The 20,790-nt window shown below is 39.5% G+C and overlaps 1 protein-coding gene across 5 annotated transcripts in view; it reads left to right on the top strand.

Moving 5' to 3' along the window:
- The window catches only part of RABGAP1 (RAB GTPase activating protein 1), a 186,017-nt gene that overhangs the window by 39,338 nt on the left and 125,889 nt on the right, over positions 1-20,790 (top strand). For all 5 annotated transcript variants that reach the window (XM_066256280.1, XM_066256279.1, XM_066256283.1 and 2 more), the window contains 2 exons: positions 18,113-18,347; positions 19,565-19,769. In XM_066256280.1, the coding sequence (XP_066112377.1) occupies positions 18,113-18,347; positions 19,565-19,769 (440 nt within the window). The remainder of the gene's footprint in view (positions 1-18,112; positions 18,348-19,564; positions 19,770-20,790) is intronic.

The raw sequence follows: 20,790 nt of genomic DNA, 5'->3' as shown, positions 1-20,790 counted from the left end.
TTTAGGACATTAAATTTGAGATGACTACCAAATGTCTCTTTCATTATTTCATGTAGTTGGTTGGATGTCTGAGGTTGATTCGTAGGAGAGTTCTTGGCTGGCATCAAGAGTATATAAATAGTATTCAAAGCTATGGGATTAGATGAGCTCTTCATAGAGTGAGTGTCGATTCTTGAGGTACTTCAGTTCTTTAGAGATTAAGATGAAATCAGCAAAGAAGATTGAGAATAGCTAATGAAATATAAGGAAAACTAGGAGGTCAGAATGCTTTGGAAGAGAAAGTGTTTTAAGAAAGTGGGAGTAATCAGGTAGGTTCAATTCTGTTTTAAGTGGTGACTGAAAAATGATAAGCCTTAGTAAATCTTTTAAGAGATTTTTATTTTCTTTTTTAAAAAGATGAGAGCTTTAGCAGGATTAGTGTGGGTTGGGTGGTAAATGGATGGTGAGCAAGAAGTGACAATAACTGTAGATCACTATTTCAAGGAATTTTGCTAAAAAAGAGGAACAGAAAATAGAGTAATAGATTTAGGGCGATAAGAATTTCAGTGAGAGATTTTATTTATACACTAATAAGAATTACTCCTCTTGTTAGTGAATAATTCTTTTGTTATCACAAAAGATCGAACTCCTTGATTAGATTAGGGAGACAGGTTTCCTATGCATGAGGGGAGGGGTTAGCCCAGGAGCAGTTTCTAGAATAGGAAGGACTACAACATAAATAAGTACAGATACAAATAGCTCAATCTTCTATCCTTCCAAATTTCTCCTATTTGAAGTACTATTTGACTTATTCTTCCTGTTTCTAATTTGATGAATCATTTTTGCTAAATGGGAAGGACCATCAGGACTCCCCCCAGAGAACTTTTTTTCTTGCTCTCTCACATCCATCTCTTACCAAAAAGACATATGGTGGCTTACAAATGGTGGCACAGTAGATAGAGCGTCAACCTGGGACCTCTCAAACCCTGAGGTAGCCAGCTTGAACACAAGATCATCAGTATGATCCTAAGGTTGCTGACTTGAGCAAGAGGTCACTGGCTCAGCTTGAGCCTTCCTCCACAGTCAAGGCATGTATGAGAAGCAATTTATAAACAACTAAAGTGATGCAACTAGGAGTTGATGCTTCTCATCTCTCCCTTCCTTGTCTCTCTCTCTCTCTAAAAACAAAAAGAGATACTCTGTAGACCAAGGATTTGAGCAATATGTTCTCCAAATTTCAAATGTTTCTTCTATGTATTTTATTTCCATGTAACTACAAATTTGTTGCTCAGTTAGGCTCACTTGTTCTGAAACTTTTTCTCAGCCACAAATAGATTTTAAAATTGCATTGGATTAAATATATTTAATAGGTCTGTCACTCTTTCATCGCAAAAGTCCTAATTGAGTGGTTTGTTGAATATTCAGTTGCCAGCTAGTAATCTGCCAAGTGTTGTTTTAGGCATCAAGGATAAGAACTCTCATTTTGGAAATAGGATGACCTAGAAAACCTCAAAATACCAGTACAAAAGACTTAGGAAAGCTGGATGAAATATAACAAACACCCCTTTAATTGCTTAGCTGTATTCATAAGAAAATCCCTCAGGAACAAAAACCAAGAAGGAACTGAAAGTCAGAACAATATGAGCTGACATGGGGCTGCACTGTTCTTTATAACCAGTGGACTGGTTTTGATAGCAGCTAAACTGGGAAAGAGATAAGACCTTGGGTTTTACAGAGAGAGTAGTTGGAACTGAGATTTCCTTATAAAGCGCTCTTACGGGCTAGTTCTAACTGAAAGGATAGACTTAAAAAAATCTGCTTACAATCACAGAGAATATAAGGAAGCTTATATATCTTAGTTTGAATGCTGGTTTGGAGGAGAGTCTTACTGAGAATTTGTACCCACCGACTTGCTTTTGTGTATGTTTGGGGCTTGAATTTACACTGTCTACATGTTCCTAGGTTGGTAATACTTCTGAGGCACCTGATAGAATCAACTGCAGAACTACTGTCGAGGGATACACTTGCCACCCATGCTGCATGGTATTGCCACAGATAACCCTGATAAAGAATACCACCCAATCCAAAATTTACAAACATACACAAAGGACAGTTCATCTTGAGCAAGAGACAGCAAACCCAAGAAGGATCAAATCTCACTAAAATTTAGGCATTTGAATTATTAGCTGTAACCTTAAAATAGATAGGAATAAAATGATTAAAGTTTTAAAGAAAAATTACAAACATTAGAAAAGAACAAAATTATCAAAAAATTTAAAAGATCAAGTAAACTAAAATTAGAACTTCTACAAATGAAAATTAAAGCCAGTGAAATCAGAGTTACAGCAGATGTGTTAAATAGTAGAATGTATGTGGCTGAAGAGAGAATCAAATTCTTGCAAAGTGAATCTTAGGAAATTACCCAGAAGATAGCACTGGAAGATAATAAAATATGAAAGGGCAGTTAAGATACATGGAGACTTAAGTGAGAAGGAGCAATATATATACCTTTAGAGTGGCAGAGAAAGACATACTTGAGATAATAGCTGAATATTTTCAGAAGTGATAAAAGACGCAAATCCTCAGTTTCAAAAAAAACAGTCCCAAACAGGATGAACGTGAACCTACAGAACATCACACCCAAAGAGAAGCTCTTAAAAGGGTGAATGAAAGTAGAGATGAATGGAATGGATCTCGTTTTCAAGATGATTATAGCTAAGGGTAGATTACAGTTGTTAAAATTCTTGCTACAGTTGTTTCTTCTAGTCTTTGCTTTGTAACTACCTCAGAACTTGGTGGTTTAAAACAATTTATTTCTCATTTTGTGGATTGATTGGGAGGTTTGTGCTGTTAAGCTCACACAAATTTATTCAACTTGTATGTTGGCTGGGGACTGACTAAGCTCTAACCAGGGTAGCTAAGTCTCTTTCTGTGTGGTCTTTCATTTTAGGCTTCTTCACAGCATGATAGTCTTAGGGCAGATGTAGAAGCTGTAAGGCCTTTTATTTTTTACTTCTTCTTTTCCAAGTGAGAGAAGGGGAGATAGACTCTCACATGGGCCCTGACCAGGATCTACCTGGCAGCCCTCATCTGAAGCCATTTTTGCAACTGAGCTGTTTTTAGCACCTGACCGGAGGCTTCAGGGAGCCATCCTTACTCAGGAGCCATGGCTGCGGGATGGGGAGAGAGAGAAAGAAAGGGGAAGGGGAGGGGTGGAGAGAAGCAGAGGGTCACTTCTCCTGTGTCCCCTGATGGAAAATCGAACCCAGGACATCCACAAGCCACGCTGACACTCTGCCACTGAGACAGCCGACCAGGGACTGTAAGGCCCTTTTTAAAGGCTAATGTTTAGAAATTACATGGTGTCACATCTAGCACATTCAAAATTTTGGTCAAAGCAGTCACAAGGTTAGTCCAGATCATGGATTTAGGGAAATACACTGTTTGTTGTGATGGAGGAGCTGTAAACTTTTGTGACCATATTAAATTTTCAACATCAATACAGTTAAATAAATACTATAGTTGAAGTTAACAAAAGGTGCTGCAGAGCAGAGGGGATGGCAACCTATCTCAGTTTGGTGAGGAGCCATGAACGGCTTTTTGGAAAGGATAATGGTTTAGTTAGGCTTTTTAATGAAAAGCTTTCTGTGATGATGCAGTTGTAAAAAACACAGGTAGGCGTTTTTCTTCATAAAATGTTTTGACAGCTCAACATCAAAATCTGAGAACTTACCATAAAAATTCAGAACATGTTGTGTTTCACTACTTGATTCCTTTGGTGTAGAAATAATACACCTTTATATCTTAGCCAGAGACACTCAATAAATGGTTGGGGTACATTGGTGAAGCTAGTACTTATTAGGTGAAAAGTCAGAGAATTTTTTTTTTATTTTTTTTTAAAGGGTGTCTCAAAAATGCCCGAGAAGAGCCTGACCTGTGATGGTGGATGGATAGAGCATCAACCTGGAATGCTTAGGTCATTGATTCAAAACTTCAAGCTTGCCTGGTCAAGGCACATAAGAGAAGCAACTATGAGTTGCTACTTTCTGCTTCTCCTCTCACCCTTTTTTCTCTTTTTCCTCTTTCTAAAATCAATAAATAAAATCTTAAAAAAAATGCCTGAGAAAGAAATGAACTAACCTTCTAATTAGCTTAATCTCTGGGAACTAAATTTTTAGTGATTTTATTATTTTATTCTTTACTTTCTGTAATTTATATAAATTCCAGATTTTCTGCTTGTCTTTCTTTTTTTTAAATTGAACACCTATTATTTGTAAAGCAAGATTTTTTTATAGCGTGCTTCCTGAATTAGATCAGTTTCAATGTAGTAAGGGTAGATAGATATGTAAACAGAAAAGCTTTCTAAAATTTTTAATAAAAATGCTTGATACACAAAGTTTATCTTTAAAATATGTTTTGGTAATGGGAGGCATGAAATTTTGGGTCAATGCAATATTTTTTTTGGAATTTACTGGAAAATGAATACAACTGTCAACTCCCTTGTAGAATCATACTCTCAATATATTTTTGCAATGAAGATACTTTTTAAAATCTAACATAACTGAAACTTAAAAGAAGGCTTTAATATTTTTTGAGGCATATTTTCTGTCATTTACTAGAGGAAACAGATTTTTTTTAACTTTCATAGAATTTTTTATTAATTTATTGTGTTTACATAGATTCTAGTGTCCCCCCCAGATTCATCCTCCCCTCCCTCGTGTTCCCCAGTACATCCCCCCCTGCTCCCCTTTCCCTAACACCCTCCCCCTTCCTTTCAGGTTTTGCTTTTCTACTCTCATCCCATCCTGTCAGTCTATCATCCCCTTTCCCTCTGTCAGGAAAGTCATAGAATTTTTAAAACTTTAATCTTCATAGTTGTCTTCTTGAAAAATTCAGTTGATGTTATCTTAGTTGGAAAATAGTTACCAAGTTTTATTAAAATAGCAGATATAGAAATTATTTCTCTCACTGTATTAACTAAACTAATCTTCTGACCCAGTTTCTGATGTTAATTTGTTTTAGAATCAGGTGATTTTGTCCTCTGTAATGCTGAGCTTTTATTTATTTTTACTTTTTAATTTTTTTATATTCAGTGAGAGGAGGGGAGGCAGAGACAGTCTCCTGCATGTGCCTTGACTGGGATCCACCCAGCAAGCTCACTAGGGGGCAATGCTTTGTCCATCTGGGGCGTAGCTCTGTTGTTCAGCAACCAAGCTCTACTTAGTTAGCACCTGAGGCAGAGGCCATGGAGTTATTCTTAGCATCTGGGGCCAGCTCACTCCAGTTAAGCCATGGCTACAGGAGGGGAAGAGAGAGAGAGAGAAAAAAAAAGTGAGAGTGGGAGGGGTGGAAAAGCAGATGGGCACTTCTCCTGTGTGCCCTGACTGGGAATCGAACTCAGGACTTCCACATGCCAGACCGATGCTCAACCACTGAGCCAGTTGGCCAGGGCCAATGCTGAGTTTTTAATTCAGCAAGCAGCCTGACCAGGTGGTGGCACAGTGGATAGAGCTTCGGATTGGGATGTGGAGGACCCAGGTTCGAGACCCCGATGTCACCAGCTTGAGCATGGGCTCATCTGATTTGAGCAAGGCTCACCAGCTTGGACCCAAGGTCACTGGCTCAAGCAAGGGGCTATTTGGTCTGCTGAAGGCCCCCTGACCGGTCAAGGCACATATGAAAAAGCAATCAATGAACAACTTAAAAGTGTTGCAACAAAAAACTGATGATTGATGCTTCTCATCTCTCTTTGTTCCTGTCTGTCTGTCCCTGTCTATCCCTCTCTCTGATTCTCTCTCTGTCTGTGTAAAATAAAAAATAATAATAATTTAGCAAGCAAAGTTAGTGAACCATGAATGAACAATTTAATTAAGGGGGTTAGGGTGGTGAGGGAGACACATAAGTCAATATGGCACCACAATAAAATTCACCAAGTGCTAGAATATAGATAATAATTATATGAGAATGTAATTGTTGCCTAAAGAAGGAAAGATTTCATAGAATAGGCAGCAATTCAGCAAAGCCTTAAAGACTGATTAGTAATTTTGCAAAGAAGTGAGTCTGACATGGAAAGATCAAAGGTTTGAAAAGGTCTGGTTTGAGGACCACTGCATATAGTAGGATTGTATGTCCTTGCTTTTTTTTTTTCTCCCAAGATGCAGATAGCCATTCTGCCATTTGTTTTCTCTAATGATAACAGAACATTTGTTTAATACAGAAAATTCAGACAATTAGAAAGGTAAAACCCAGTCATAATTCCTCTATTTATTTAGCACAAGAATCATAAATATTTTGGGTCTCTCTTTAGTTGACTTTTTAGAATGTATTCACAAGGTGTTCTATTCCTCCTCCTCCTTTTTTTTAATTTTAAATTAATGTTAATAATTCCTAATGGTAATTTTGAGTGTTTTCTCTGGTCCATCCTTCATACAGTTAAGATAAAGAGATTGTTTATCAGAACAGTTGCTGTTATAAATGAGGCACAAAGAGATTTAAGGTTTCATTAAAGATCACAGAAGGGCCCTGGCTGGTTGGCTCAGTGGTAGAGTGTCGGCCCGGCGTGCAGGAGTCCCGGGTTCGATTCCCGGCCAGGGCACACAGGAGAGACGCCCATTTGCTTCTCCACCCCTCCCCCTCTCCTTCCTCTCTGTCTCTCTCTTCCCCTCCTGCAGTGAGGCTCCATTGGAGCAAAGATGTCCCGGGCGCTGGGGATGGCTCTATGGCCTCTGCCTCAGGTGCTAGAATGGCTCTGGACGCAACAGAGCGACGCCCCAGGGGGAAAGCATTGCCCCCTGGTGGGCATGCTGGGTGGATCCCGGTCGGGCGCATGCGGGAGTCTGTCTGACTGCCTCCCCGTTTCCAGCTTCGGAAAAATGAAAAAAAAAAAAAAAGATCACAGAAGGAATATGTGAGTGGATTTGAGATTAGCAGCTGTATCTTCCAATATCCAAATTGGACTTCTGGTCTATTGTGCCTTTCTTTCTGATAAAACTGTAATTTTTATACTTGTTTTGAAATGGCTCAGCTTTTACACTGAAGTTGAGCAAATTTACTCAGTTTGAACCATTTTGATTCATGTTTAAGGACAATGTGACACAAATAGTGGGAAATATAGATCGTCAGGAATTTGTCTTTAATCTTTTGATCATCTGTGGATTTCTCGAGCACACATTGTCATTTTCTAAGCATACTGCTCTTTGAAGACAAAATCTTGACTGGCAGAGGGTCCCATGCTACCTAGCGTAGTTTTGCATAACTGGCAGAGCAGCTGGAGTCTAGTTGGTATTGTTGTGGTGGAAGGGAAACGGGGGCTATAAAGTTAGAAGTAGAAAATTAAGACCAGGAAATGACTCTGCTGGATATTGCCTTTGGAACACTTTGTCCTTTGGTTCCATAAAATGCAGTTTTGCTCTCAAGGAAATAGACTTCTTGCCAATTCTACCATATAAGTTATTACCTTTATTTTATACATTTAGAGAGGACAGAGGTTATTCTAGTAATGCTTCTCTCTTTTTTTTTTAAGGATTTTATTTACTGATTTTTGGAGAGGAGAGAGAGAAGGGGGGTGGGGAGGAGCAGGTAGCATTAACTCATAGTAGTTGCTTCTTGTATGTATGTGTCTTGTCTGGCAAACTCAGGGTTTTGAACCTGTGACTTTAGTGCTCTAGGTCAAATGCGTTACCCACTGTACCACCACAGGTCAGACATAATGTGTCTTGTGTACATGAATAATATGTGTGTTCTCAGGACGATGGAAAGTGAGAGAACTTTTTAAAAGTTATTTACATTTCTGATCTTCAGCTCTAAATAGATGATAGATCAGAGCTTCTTTACAAATAGCTGAAAGTGAAGTAGGGAGATACTACATAATTGAATGCATACATGGATGCTTACTAATTGGCAGGTACTGTGAAGAAATTATGTAATCCCTGTGAAAGTCTCAGTGCCTGAAATAAATAACTGCCAAATAATCATATTATTGTATCATTGAGCCATCATGACAATCCTGGGAGATACGAATATTGCCATTTTAGAGATTAGATATTCATAACTCCGGAGGTTCATTTATTCATAAGCAACAGTTAAGTGTTAGAGCCATGTCCCAAACTCATTCTCTCTTTCTGTGGAGCCAAAGTAAGGCTACTGACAGTTGCATAGGCTATACTCTGTACAACCCCAATAGGATGCTGTTCACATAGTTCATGATACGAATGGTGCCCCCTGGAGTTGTGCCGCAGCTAGCTCTTGTCCCTAATATGTTTTCTACCACCTGCTTTTTTTTTTTTTTTTTTAAACAGAGAGAGTCAGAGAGAGGGATAGATAGGGACAGACAGACAGGAAAGGAGAGAGATGAGAAGCATCAATCATCAGTTTTTCATTGCGACACCTTAGTTGTTCATTGATTGCTTTCTCACATGTGCCTTGACCATGGGGCTATAGCAGACCAAGTAACCCCTTGCTCAAGCCAGTGACCTTGGGTCCAAGCTGGTAAGCTTTGCTCAAACCAAATGAGCCTGCACTCAAGCTGGCGACCTTGGGGTCTCGAACCTGGGTCCTCCATATCCCAGTTCGATGCTCTATCCACTGCGCCACCACCTAGTCAGGCTACCACCTGCTTTGTAAATAGTTATTATTATTTTTTTGTATTTTTTCTGAAGTTGGAAACGAGGCAGACAGACCCCCGCGTGTGCCCGACCAGGATCCACCCGGCATGCCCACCAGGGGGCGATGCTCTGCCCATCTGGGGTGTCGCTCTGTTGCAACCAGAGCCATTCTAGCGCCTGAGGCGGAGGCCATAGAGCCATCCTCAGTGCCCAGGCCAACTTTGCTCCAATGGAGCCTTGGCTGCGGGAGGGGAAGCGAGACAGAGAGGAAGGAGAGGGGGAGGGTTGGAGAAACAGATGGGCGCCTCTCCTGTGTGCCCTGACTGGGAATCAAACCCAGGACCCCCGTACGCCAGACTCTACCACTGAGCCAACCGGCCAGTGTCAACAGTTATGAATAAACCATTTACTATGCAGTCTCTGTCCTTGTAAACATTTATGTCTGTATTTATAGTAACTGCTAAATTGGCTATTTCATACTTGTTTTTTTTTTCTCAATTCAGAACTGTTTCCTAAAGAACTTCCTTCCTCTTTATATAGGTAGCATAAAAAGGAATATGAATATAAGTGTGACCTTTATTTGTATTATTTATTCATTTTTGCTTTTTTATTTTTATATTTGTCCTAAATTAAGTTTAAAGTCTTTGTTGGACTTCAAAGTAAAGTTTATTGTTTGTAAATTGCAGCATGATATTTGGTCCTGCATTTTTTATTGTAAATGGTAAACCTTAATGACACTCTCAGAATAATAGGAAAGGATGGTATTTTTTTTTTTTTATTAACAAAGCTAAAATCATTCAGATTAGATTTTACTTTATTTTTTAACTGAACCAAAATCTGTGTCCAAATCGTACTGCTTTTTAGCTTCTCTTTTACACATTTGTAAAATTCAGTTCAGGCCCTGGCTGGGTAGCTCAGTTGGTTAGAGCATCATGGCAATAGGCCAAGGTTGTGGGTTTGATCCCTGCTCAGGGTACAGTGAATGCATAAATAAGTGGAACAATAACTCAATGTTTCTCTCTCTCTCCTGCCCCTCCTTCCCCCTCTTTCCCTCCTTCCCTCCTTCCCTCTTCTTATTTTTCCCCCTTCTCCCCTCCCCCTACCCTGTCACTTTCTCTCTTCCTCTCCTCCCTTTCCTCTGTTTAAAAAAAAATTAGTCAATACATTTTTTTTTTTAATTTTATTTTTTTCCATTTTTCTGAAGCTAGAAACAGGGAGAGACAGTCAGACAGGCTCCCCGCATGCGCCCGACCGGGATCCACCCGGCACGCCCACCAGGGGCGATGTTCTGCCCACCAGGGGGCGATGCTCTGCCCATCCTGGGCGTCGCCATGTTGCGACCAGAGCCACTCTAGCGCCTGGGGCAGAGGCCACAGAGCCATCCCCAGCGCCCGGGCCATCTTTGCTCCAATGGAGCCTTGGCTGCGGGAGGGGAAGAGAGAGACAGAGAGGGAAAGCGTGGCGGAGGGGTGGAGAAGCAAATAGGCGCTTCTCCTGTGTGCCCTGGCCGGGAATCAAACCCGGGTCCTCCGCACGCTAGGCCGACGCTCTACTGCTGAGCCAACCGGCCAGGGCGTAGTCAATACATTTTTTATAAAATAAAATTCAATTCAGTAAACGTGTATTGCAGATATACTCTGCACCAGTCACTTACCTTTGGGAATATAAAAATAATTAAGAAACAGTCTCTGCTATTTAATAATGCCCAGTCTGATTCGAAAGACTCACTAAACAAACATTCTCTAAAAGAAGTAGCAGTTCTTGAATAACTGTGTATGCTAATAATTATGGTAGCACTCCCTGAGGAGGGAGCAGTTAAACTCAGAGGAGGTGACAGAATTTAAGTGTGGTCTTAAAGAAAACAAAGGAGAGGAGGGCTTTTCAGGATAGTGAAGAGTCTGCACATGCTTGAAAGTTGATGATGTGTCCTGGGAAAGTTGAGTATTTTGATAGAACTAATAAGAGATGAAAAAGGTAGATTGAGCAGAGTTGTGAAAAACTCATAGAATATAGTTAGAATTTGGCCTTTATCTTATGGGTATTGAGGAAACATGGAAGGGTTTAAGAAAAATGCAGTGCTAAATCAGAACTAGAATTTGAATTGTAACTTGAATGACAATATAAAAGATAGGTCATAGCAGAGAGAAAGAAGGCATTGAAACTATTGCCTCTGCAGTAGGCTTGTGTAAAATGAAAGATGTTGTCATGTGGTGTCAGCGCTGCAGAGAGGTAGAAGGAGACGCGTGCAACTGAGCAGGAGCAGATGTGTGAGTAGTGTGGGAATGACAGGAGTCAGAGGGGATCTTGGTCTTCATTTGGCCACTGAGTGGATGGTAGTGCAACTGTTTGTTTTAAATGATTCAGGAAGACAGGTAGTGAATTGAGTTTGATGTAATAAGTTTAGAGTATATAGCTGAAGGTTGTCTAGTAGACAGTTGAGAAAGGGGTTTATAGGAACAGATTAGTGATTATTTGTGAATTGTGGGGAGGTGAGATGGCATAGGAGACTCTTATCAAATAAAGTTATTGCCAAAAATAGTCTTAGATGAACATCTTTTATTTTATTTTATTTTTTTGTATTTTTCTGAAGCTGGAAACGGGGAGAAACAGTCAGTCAGACAGACTCCCGCATGCGCCCGACTGGGATCCACCCGGCACGCCCACCAGGGGCTACGCTCTGCCCACCAGGGGGCGATGCTCTGCCAGACCAGAGCCACTCTAGCGCCTGGGGCAGAGGCCAAGGAGCCATCCCCAGCGCTCGGGCCATCTTTGCTCCTATGGAGCCTTGGCTGCAGGAGGGGAAGAGAGAGACAGAGGAAGGAGGGGGTGGGGGTGGAGAAGCAAATGGGCGCTTCTCCTATGTGCCCTGGCCAGGAATCGAACCCGGGTCCCCCGCACGCCAGGCCGACGCTCTACCGCTGAGCCAACCGGCCAGGGCTTGGATGAACATCTTTTAAATGGCAGATAGCAAAAAGGAACAGTTGTATTCTCAAATTACATCTTTTATAGAAACCACATTTTTCCTCCTACTTTATAGAGCAGTTTTAGATTCATGGCAAAATTGAAAGCAGTACAGAGATTTCCTATATAATTTCTGCCCCCAAATATATAGAACTCCCACACTGTCAGTATATTAAAAGTCAAATTTATTGAGATAAAATTTACACACTTTAACCCTTTGAATAGTGAGTTTTTTTCCTGCTCGCTGACCCCCGGGAGTGAGTGTTTTGTGTTTTTTTTCATAAAATTAAATTAGTTCCAGTTCCAGTTTTATTACCTTAAAATCATATTTGATAATCAATTTATGAAAACAAGAAGAACATACATTTACTGCTCCAGCTCAGAGTTTAAAGGTGTACATGTATGACCGTACTCTGGATGGTCAGGAGGCACGAGGATGTACATGAACGTTTGTACTACTCAAAGGGTTAAAATGAAACCTCTTTTGTTGTATAATTCTATAACATTTAATGAACGTAAACTTTTGTCACCACCACCATCACAGTCAAAATACAGAATATTTTCATCACTCCAAAAAGTCCCTTTGTGCATATTTTTAGTCCTCTTGCCTCCTTCCCATGGCAACCAGTGATCTGATTTCTGTCCCTGTAGTTTTGCCTTTTCCAGAATGCCATATACAGTAAATGGAAACATACTGTATCTAGTTTTTGTGTGTCTGGGTTATCTACTTAGAATAATGCTTTTGAGATTCATCCTTGTTATTTTGTATATTAGTAATTTATTATTTCTTATTGCTGAGATCTATTCCATTGAATAGGGATGTGTCCTATTGTGTAGATATATAGGGCCATTTGTTTACTCACCAGTCGATGAATATTTACTTCATATTCAGTTTTTGTGTGGTTATGATTAGTGCTGTTATAAACATTTACACACAGGTCGTTGTGTAGACATATTTTTGGTTTTCTTGGGTAAATATCTGGGAACGAGTCATATGTTAAATGTAGATTTAACTTTACATTTACAAAAAAACTGCTGAAGTGACTTGTACCTTTTACCTTCCCACCAGCAATACAGGAGATTTTTTTCAATTGTTTCAATCCTTGCCGGCCGTTGGTATGGTCAGGATTGTTTTGGTTTTAATTTCTTTTAATTTTCTTATATTGTAGTTAGTTTCTTTCATGTGCTTGTTTGCCATCCATGAATCTTTTCTGGTGAAATGCCCATTTTTTTTTAAATTGGGTTGCTTGTTTTCTTATTGAGTTTTAAGAGTTCCGTCTAGATTCTGGATGTAAATCCTTTATAAAATATATAATTTGCAAATATTTTCTCCAAGTCTGTGGTTTGTCTTTTCATTCTCAACAGTATCTTTTGAGCAGAAGTTTGTAGTTTTGATAAAGTCCATTTTCTCAATTTTTTTCTTATATGTGTACTTTGTGTGTCCTAAGAAATTGTGTCCCACAATCACAAAGGTGTCCTGTTTTTTTCTCTAAATTTTATAGTTTTAGGATTTACATTTAATCTGTGATCTATTTTGTGTTAATTTTTGTATATGATATGAAGTATTGTTTGAGATTCATGTTTTTGTATGTGTATGGATGACAAGTTAATTGTCCCAGTACCATTTGTTTTTATTACCTTTCTCCACTGAATTTCCTTGCCAACTTTGTTGAAACAATTGCCCTATGTGTGGGGCTGTTTCTGGATTGTTTTGTTACTTGACCTATATGTCTGCCCTTTCGCTAATACCACAGTATCTTCATTGCTTTACATGCGATTAACATTTATTTAGAAACGATGTGGTATCTGTTAAGAATGCTGTTGACAGCAAGGAACAAAAGGTCCTACTAATTGTGGGTTTATTTTCCTGTTATAACAAGAAATCTAGAGATAAATAGTTGCTGGTTTGTTTAAGCTGTTTGTCTGTAGCGGGCATCAACAAACTACAGACTACTGGCTTCATCTAGCCTACCACCTATTGTAAATTCACTTGTGGAGTTCCTCAAAACTGCATATGCCCAAGTTCTACCTCTGAGACTGATTTGTCAGGGTGGGAGATGGGAGGAGGACAAAGGTAGGAGCAGGTGTTTGAATTGTAACATGGTCTCTGGTAATATTTGTAATTGTGTTGTCTAGTCATGGTTAAGAACCATGAATATAAGGTTGATGGTTAGAGTGTAGTCCCCAGACTAACTAGCAGCGTCACTATCTCCTGGAAACCTTTAAAATGCCAATTATTGGGTCACCCCAGACTTAACTGATTTGGAATTCTGTTAGGGTCCAACAGTTTATGTTAGGTGACTGGTGCATGCCAACATTTGAAACCTTGAAAGTCATTGCTGAATGTTTTTCAGATAGGCCTAGGGAAGATTAATGGACTATCTTTAAAAAAACAAAAACAAAAAAACTTTAATTGATTTAACTATGTGTCTTACAGTGTTACAGATGGTAATTTTGAAATTGGATCAAAGATCCACAAATGATCTAACATGATAATTTTTGAGTATAGTATTGGACCTAATTAATTTAAGGCATATGTTAGGTTGCTATTTTTAAGCAGCTTTAAAAAATCAACATTTTTATTTATGTATATTTTTTATAGCCTTCAAGGAAGAGTTAAGGAAATGGCAGGCAGTTCTTGTTTCTAGACTTGATAAACAAAGGAAGAATGCAAGATAAATATGTATAAACACAAAAGACAAATATATAAATGTTTTCTTTCAGGGTTAGGTGTATTATCATGATTGGTAAATATATACAATGTAGGCATCTAGTCCAACAGAAGACTTGAGTTTACATATAATACCCTATATTGAAAAGAACAAAATACTTCATCAGATGTAAAATGTCTTCTCTTTAATTTAGTTTGCTCTATTGATGATATTGCTTAAACATGGAGTCGAGTATCTTTTCTTCCTCTGTTTTCAGGAAGTTTTTTTTTTTTTTTTTTTTTTTTTTTTACAGAGGCAGAGATAGACAGGGACAGACAGACAGGAACAGAGAGAGATGAGAAGCATCAATCATCAGTTTCTCGTTGCGCATTGTGACTTCTTAGTTGTTCATTGATTGCTTTCTCACATGTGCCTTGACCGTGGGCCTTCAGCAGACCGAGTAACCCCTTGCTGGAGCCAGCGACCTTGGGTCCAAGCTGGCGAGCTCTTTGCTCAAGCCAGATGAGCCCGCGCGCGACCTCGGAGTCTCGAACCTGGGTACTTCCGCATCCCAGTCCGACGCTCTATCCACTGCGCCACCGCCTGGTCAGGCTGTTTTCAGGAAGTTTTGAACTATCTTACTTAATGTTAGTTCTCCTTCCCCTTAAAAAAAACAATGTTGGTTCCATTAGGCTATCTTTTGTTTACCCTAAGTGATACAGTATTTCATCTCCAGTTAATTGAAACTAGGCTCTAGATTATTTTTTAGGTGCTTTTGAAAACACGATTTTGGAAAAAATAAATGTGATAGCTCTTGTGGAGGTATAGGATTAGACATAAGAAAGAGTTAAAATTACTTGACTGTACTACTTGTAGTTCCATTAGCAGTATCTGTAGACAGAACATGAAGTTCACAGAAACAGATGTGTCATTGAAGCTAAGAGGCTGAACATTTCATCTGTCTTATTTCCAAGGCAAGAGTGGCTGGCATGTTCGAATCGCCTTGGGAAAACGTTAGCAAAAAAGACTTAAGATTGTTTCTCAATCATAATTTACAGCCGAAGGGGCATGAAGTTTGTAAGTTATAAAAGATGTTTGAACTGGGTTCCTTGGTAGTCCAGAGGTACCTACCTCTGTTACTGAAATTTTGCTTCCCAGCTTCTATGTTGACCACTGGGAGGATGTCCTTCTCTAACAATCTCATAGCCCCAGCCTTTGAACAGCTGTCAGGTTTTAGTCTTCAGAAAGTCTCCAGATCAGCCCTTTTTTTTTTCCATCATTACTTTCCTTTTCCTAAATTAACTCTTTTAAATTTTCTAGTATTTATTGAATAAACATTTTTTAACAATTTGTTTTTTTTATTTTATTATTATTATTTTTTTTACAGAGAGAGAGAGGGATAGATAGGGACAGACAGACGGGAACGGAGAGAGATGAGAAGCATCAATCATCAGTTTTTCATTGTGACATCTTAGTTGCTCATTGATTGCTTTCCTTGACCGTGGGCCTTCAGCAGACTTGAGTAACCCCTTGCTCAAGCCAGAGACCTTGGGTCCAATCTTTGCTCAAACCAGATGAGCCTATGCTCAAGCTGGCGACCTTAAGGTCTCGAACCTGGGTCCTCTGCATCTCAGTCTGACGCTCTATCCACTGCGCCACCACCTGGTCAGGCTGACTAAGCATTTTTAACCGTACTGGGTTTTGTCACCTGTGGTTTTCCTTAGCATTGTCAGACTCCACTTGATTGTGCTCATTTGCTTCCTTGTGGAGCAACTCATAATGCACCGTCATGACCCTGGAAGAAAGGTTGGCGTTACTGAAATGGATTGCTTCTGTTCCTCAGTACCATCTTGCACATGCATCCTCCCAAGCTTTATTCAAGTGTCTCCGAACTTTAAGAATTTGTTCATACCAGAGAAGTCTTCCTTAGAAATACAAGATACAGACCTTATAGCAGGAGTGCTAAAATACATGTGAAAATTTATTACCTAATAAGTGTGTTTCTGTTGATAATTTCTGGAAGCAAACACATTTATCCTTTTTCTTCAGAATAAGAGAAGCTGCTAAAGATATTCCTCTCATCAGCATTTTTCCTCAGACAGTAAAATTGCAAATATTTTAATTGTTGTTAGTTTAGGACTCTGTAGAAAACATTTAATGACATTGACAGACTATAACATGCCGTATTTCCCCACGTATAAGATACGCCCATGTATAAATGTTTTAGTAATATAATATAGTAATTAAATATATAGAAATATAAAAAGTATGGAAGATGTATAAAAGTAATTAAGATATAATATTAAAATTAAGGAAATTAAAGTTATGCCGTCTGGATAGGAATTAATATAGTGTGTGCAGATGTGATAAACAGACTCTGACTTTCAAGCAGGGCCCAGTTAGTGTGTGTGTGAAGTTATACATAGATAAGAAGTGGCTTGATGTCATAACTCTGTAAGTTAACATAAACAAGAAGCTTCCCTAGGAACATCTTAAAAGTGGCTTGATTTAACGTTTCAGTAGATTAACATAAAAAGGGCTCCCTTTGAGGAACTCCCAAAAAGGTGGTTTGAGGTGATACTACTGTAGCTTGACACATGTTAGAAAATGGTGGCCAGAAAAGGTACTACAGCTGAGGGGCCCCTGCTGAGGTAGTTGCCCAGACTCCAATGTGAACGTGGACTGTCTCCACGCCGCTCTGAGCTCTGACCAAAGACAGCCAAGAGGAGCATGCCCACGGGGCCCCCTTAAGCTGTACCCAGGCACGCCAAAAGGATTTGTGAGTAATAAATTGCCTGTGTGATTCTTGCAACTAACTTGTGTGTCAGTTGTGTTTTTCCTCTGGTAGCAGTTAGTGTCAGCACTGATCAGTAGCATCTTTATAGCGGCCTCAAGAGTAGTCTCGAAGAGGCTGCCAGCCCTGCTGAAAAGCAGGAGTGTCCCACTGCACAGGGAAGTCGAATCAGGGACACCTGATCAATGTAGAGCTTGGGCTCTACTGGGACAATAAGATGCACCTTAATTTTGGGCCCAAAATTAAAAAAAATATATATATATATATTACATAAAGTTATTGAACTCAAGTTTTATTCATCATAAAATTCATACAACTCATCACTGTCTGAGCTCCCATCCATTCGCTTATCTTCTTCTGTGTCTGATGACAAATCACTGTCTTCATATATTACCCCATCCTCAGTTCCATGTATGGCATTTGAAATGCCACACTCCTTAAATGACTTGACAACCACTATATATGACGCACCCAGTTTTTAGACCCTAAATGTTTTCAGAAAAGTACGTCTTATACATGGGAAAATGCAATATATTTCTGGGTATTCATCTCAAACTGACTGTATACTTTTTCATGAAAAAGAACTATGAATTAAAAGAGCAGCTGCAGCTCTTATTTATTGCACATCTTGATTTATTCTACTGTATTTTTTTTTTTTTTTTTTTTTTTTTACAGAGGCAGAGATAGACAGGGACAGACAGACAGGAACGGAGAGAGATGAGAAGCATCAATCATCAGTTTCTCGTTGTGCGCGTTGCGACTTCTTAGTTGTTCATTGATTGCTCTCTCACATGTGCCTTGACCGTGGGCCTTCAGCAGACCGAGTAACCCCCTGCTGGAGTCAGCGACCTTGGGTCCAAGCTGGTGAGCTCTTTGCTCAAGCCAGATGAGCCCGCGCTCAAGCTGGCGACCTCGGGGTCTCGAACCTGGGTCCTTCCGCATCCCAGTCCGACGCTCTATCCACTGCGCCACCACCTGGTCAGGCTCTACTGTATTTTTAAAAACGTTCAGAAGATATCTTTGTATGAAAAGAAGTGCTTATTTTCTCTACAATGTGAGCCCATTTGAATCAGCCCTGGCGTCTCTCTCTCACCTCGCTGATTGCATGTTTTTGTGACCTTCAGATTATAGGGAATGGAAGTGAGCAGCAGCTGCAGAAAGAGCTGGCAGATGTGCTGATGGACCCTCCAGTGGACGACCAGCCAGGGGATAAGGAGCTTGTGGAAAGGTCACAACTTGATGGCGAAGGAGATGGGCCTCTTTCTAATTCGCTCTCAGCTTCATCCACCATTAACCCTGTACCGTTAGTAGGGCTCCAAAAACCCGAGATGAGCCTGCCAGTGAAACCTGGACAAGGAGGTTAGGATTGCTGCATTCTTGCTTAACTGAAGGTTATTGTTTTTAATATTTGAGTGTCTACCTTGTTTGATTCAGGGCAAGCAAAAATTATTATCAGTGTGTGCTCTAAAATCTCCGGATTCTAGATTTAGGGGAATATGACAGGTAAATAGATGTGCCATACTGATTTCTCTTTAAATGTTTGTCATTTATACCAGTGTTATTCAATTGTCAGTCCATGGAGCAGTGCCAATCTACCAGAAATTTTGTGCCATCCACAAAAGTGTTACCCACCCTGATACTGTATGAAGATTATATACCAGTGGTTTTCAACCTTTTTATACTTTGGGACTGGTGAGAATAGGAGAATTATTTCAAGGATCGCTAAGGCAGAAATCACCCTGCACATAAGCGAATTCAGCTAAGATCATTGGGTCTATAATCTTCATACAACATCAGGTTGATTCATTCCTTCCCAGACCAGCATGAAATTTCTGGCAGAACAGCGGTTGAAAAATCCTGATTTATACCAAAGAAAGAGAAATGGTTAAATGACATTGAGGGAATCTTCAGAATGTTTAAGAGTCTTCCAGGAAATCAGGAGTTTGTGTGCGATGTTGGACAAATAGAGGCAAAATGCCTGTGGAAGAGGTGTTTGCGCTGGACCTGTGTTACAACTCTGGGAAGAGCTGCCAAGCTGAAGAAGAGCTGGAAGGCACAGCAGGGAAGAAGGCCACAGCCAGTTATAAAGGCTCTTTGGGAAGAGTGGGTGTTAAAACTGTAAATGCTGTTAAGAGAGGGAAAGCAAGGGAACTAAGAGAACTTAATCAAGTGGCCAAGATGATGAATGGGAAAATAGTAGTGCAGAACAGAAAGAAGGCAGAGATAGGATTTTTCAGAGCAGTGAAATACTAAAGGTTTTGTTGGTTTTTTAACCTAGGTGTAAATTATAAAGTCAAAACAAATAGAAGAAGCAGAAAGGTAAATTGGATCTGAATCTCAGGTCACCTTTTAGGTTTGGTATTGACACTATGGCAATACCTGAAAATTTTGGTGTTAGTGATTGTTCTCATGTGAGATTTCTGGCTTTAATGGGCACTTTTTCTGGGGCTACGGGATATTATCTCATTAGTACTTAATTTAGAACCTAAATATAACTTAGAGACTTTTACTTGGTTTTCATGTCGACAAAATAGCGATTAGAATTAAAGTAACCATCTCATTATTATTTCTTTCAGATTCTGAAGGATCAAGTCCTTTCACACCAGTGGCCGATGAGGACAGTGTGGTCTTCAGCAAGCTGACATACTTAGGCTGTGCCTCAGTAAATGCTCCCCGGAGTGAGGTAGAGGCCTTAAGGATGATGTCCATCTTAAGAAGCCAGTGTCAGATTTCACTAGATGTAACCCTATCAGTGCCGAATGTGTCTGAAGGAACTGTAAGGTAAGACCAGCTTCTTGAACTACTTGTAACATTTGATCAGATATCTGACTTGTAGTTTAGAAATAAACAGTAGTGAACAAAAGACGTTATTCATGTAATGTTCACTACTTCTGTCACTTACGTTATCGTGTCTTCCAAGTACTATGACCCTTATGAAAGGTAGGGTCAACACTTAATTGAATGTTTTTTGGGTTTTTTTAATTTCTCCTGGTTCTTCTTTCTAAAATTCAGTTCTTTCTACTTTCTTCAGAAAATATTTGGGGAAGACCTAGCATGCATCGTTCGTGACACAGGTGTTGGTTCTCAAACTCAGGAGCTTCTCAGATGGCATCTGAAACTGCCCCCCATTAAATAAACAGTTTTTTTAATACTCTTTTCTACTCTCGTGTGTAGCACATTAGAAATGTAAATGTTTGGGGGTAATTGAAGTATGTTAACCTGAGAGTATGCCTAACAATTTATATTTTTCATGTTCGCCCAATGCTGTTATTTCAATATTTGTCTCATTATGGATTTGAATGCTGATATTTTAGTAATTAAATATTAACTATTCCAGTACAGACCCTTAATTTCTTTTTAATTACATTTATTGGTGTGACATTGGTTAGCAAAATTATACAGGTCTCGTGTACCAATCCACAAACTCATCATCTGTACACTATACTGTGTGTGTTCAACATCCCAAGTTAAGTCTCCCTCCACCATTAATCCTCCCTTTACTCTCTTCTACCTCCTTACCTCCCATAATTACCACACTGTTGCCTGTGTCTATGAGCTTTTCTATTTCTTTCCTTAATCCTTTCACCTTTTTTACCCAGCCCCTAACCCTCTTTCCCTCTGACAGTTATCAGTGTGTTTTCTACCTCTGAGTCTCTTTTTGTTTGTTAGTTTCTTTTGTTCATTAGATTCCACATATAAGTGAAATCATATGCTATGTGCCTTCTCTAACTGGCTTATTTCACTTAGCATAATACCATCTATGCTATTGCAAAAGGTAAGATTTTCTTTTTTACAGCTGAGT

Source organism: Saccopteryx bilineata, chromosome 2, assembly GCF_036850765.1.
Source record: "Saccopteryx bilineata isolate mSacBil1 chromosome 2, mSacBil1_pri_phased_curated, whole genome shotgun sequence".
NCBI lineage: Eukaryota > Metazoa > Chordata > Mammalia > Chiroptera > Emballonuridae > Saccopteryx > Saccopteryx bilineata.
Note: the sequence above shows the minus strand (reverse complement) of the source record. Positions and strands in the feature narration are given on the sequence as shown.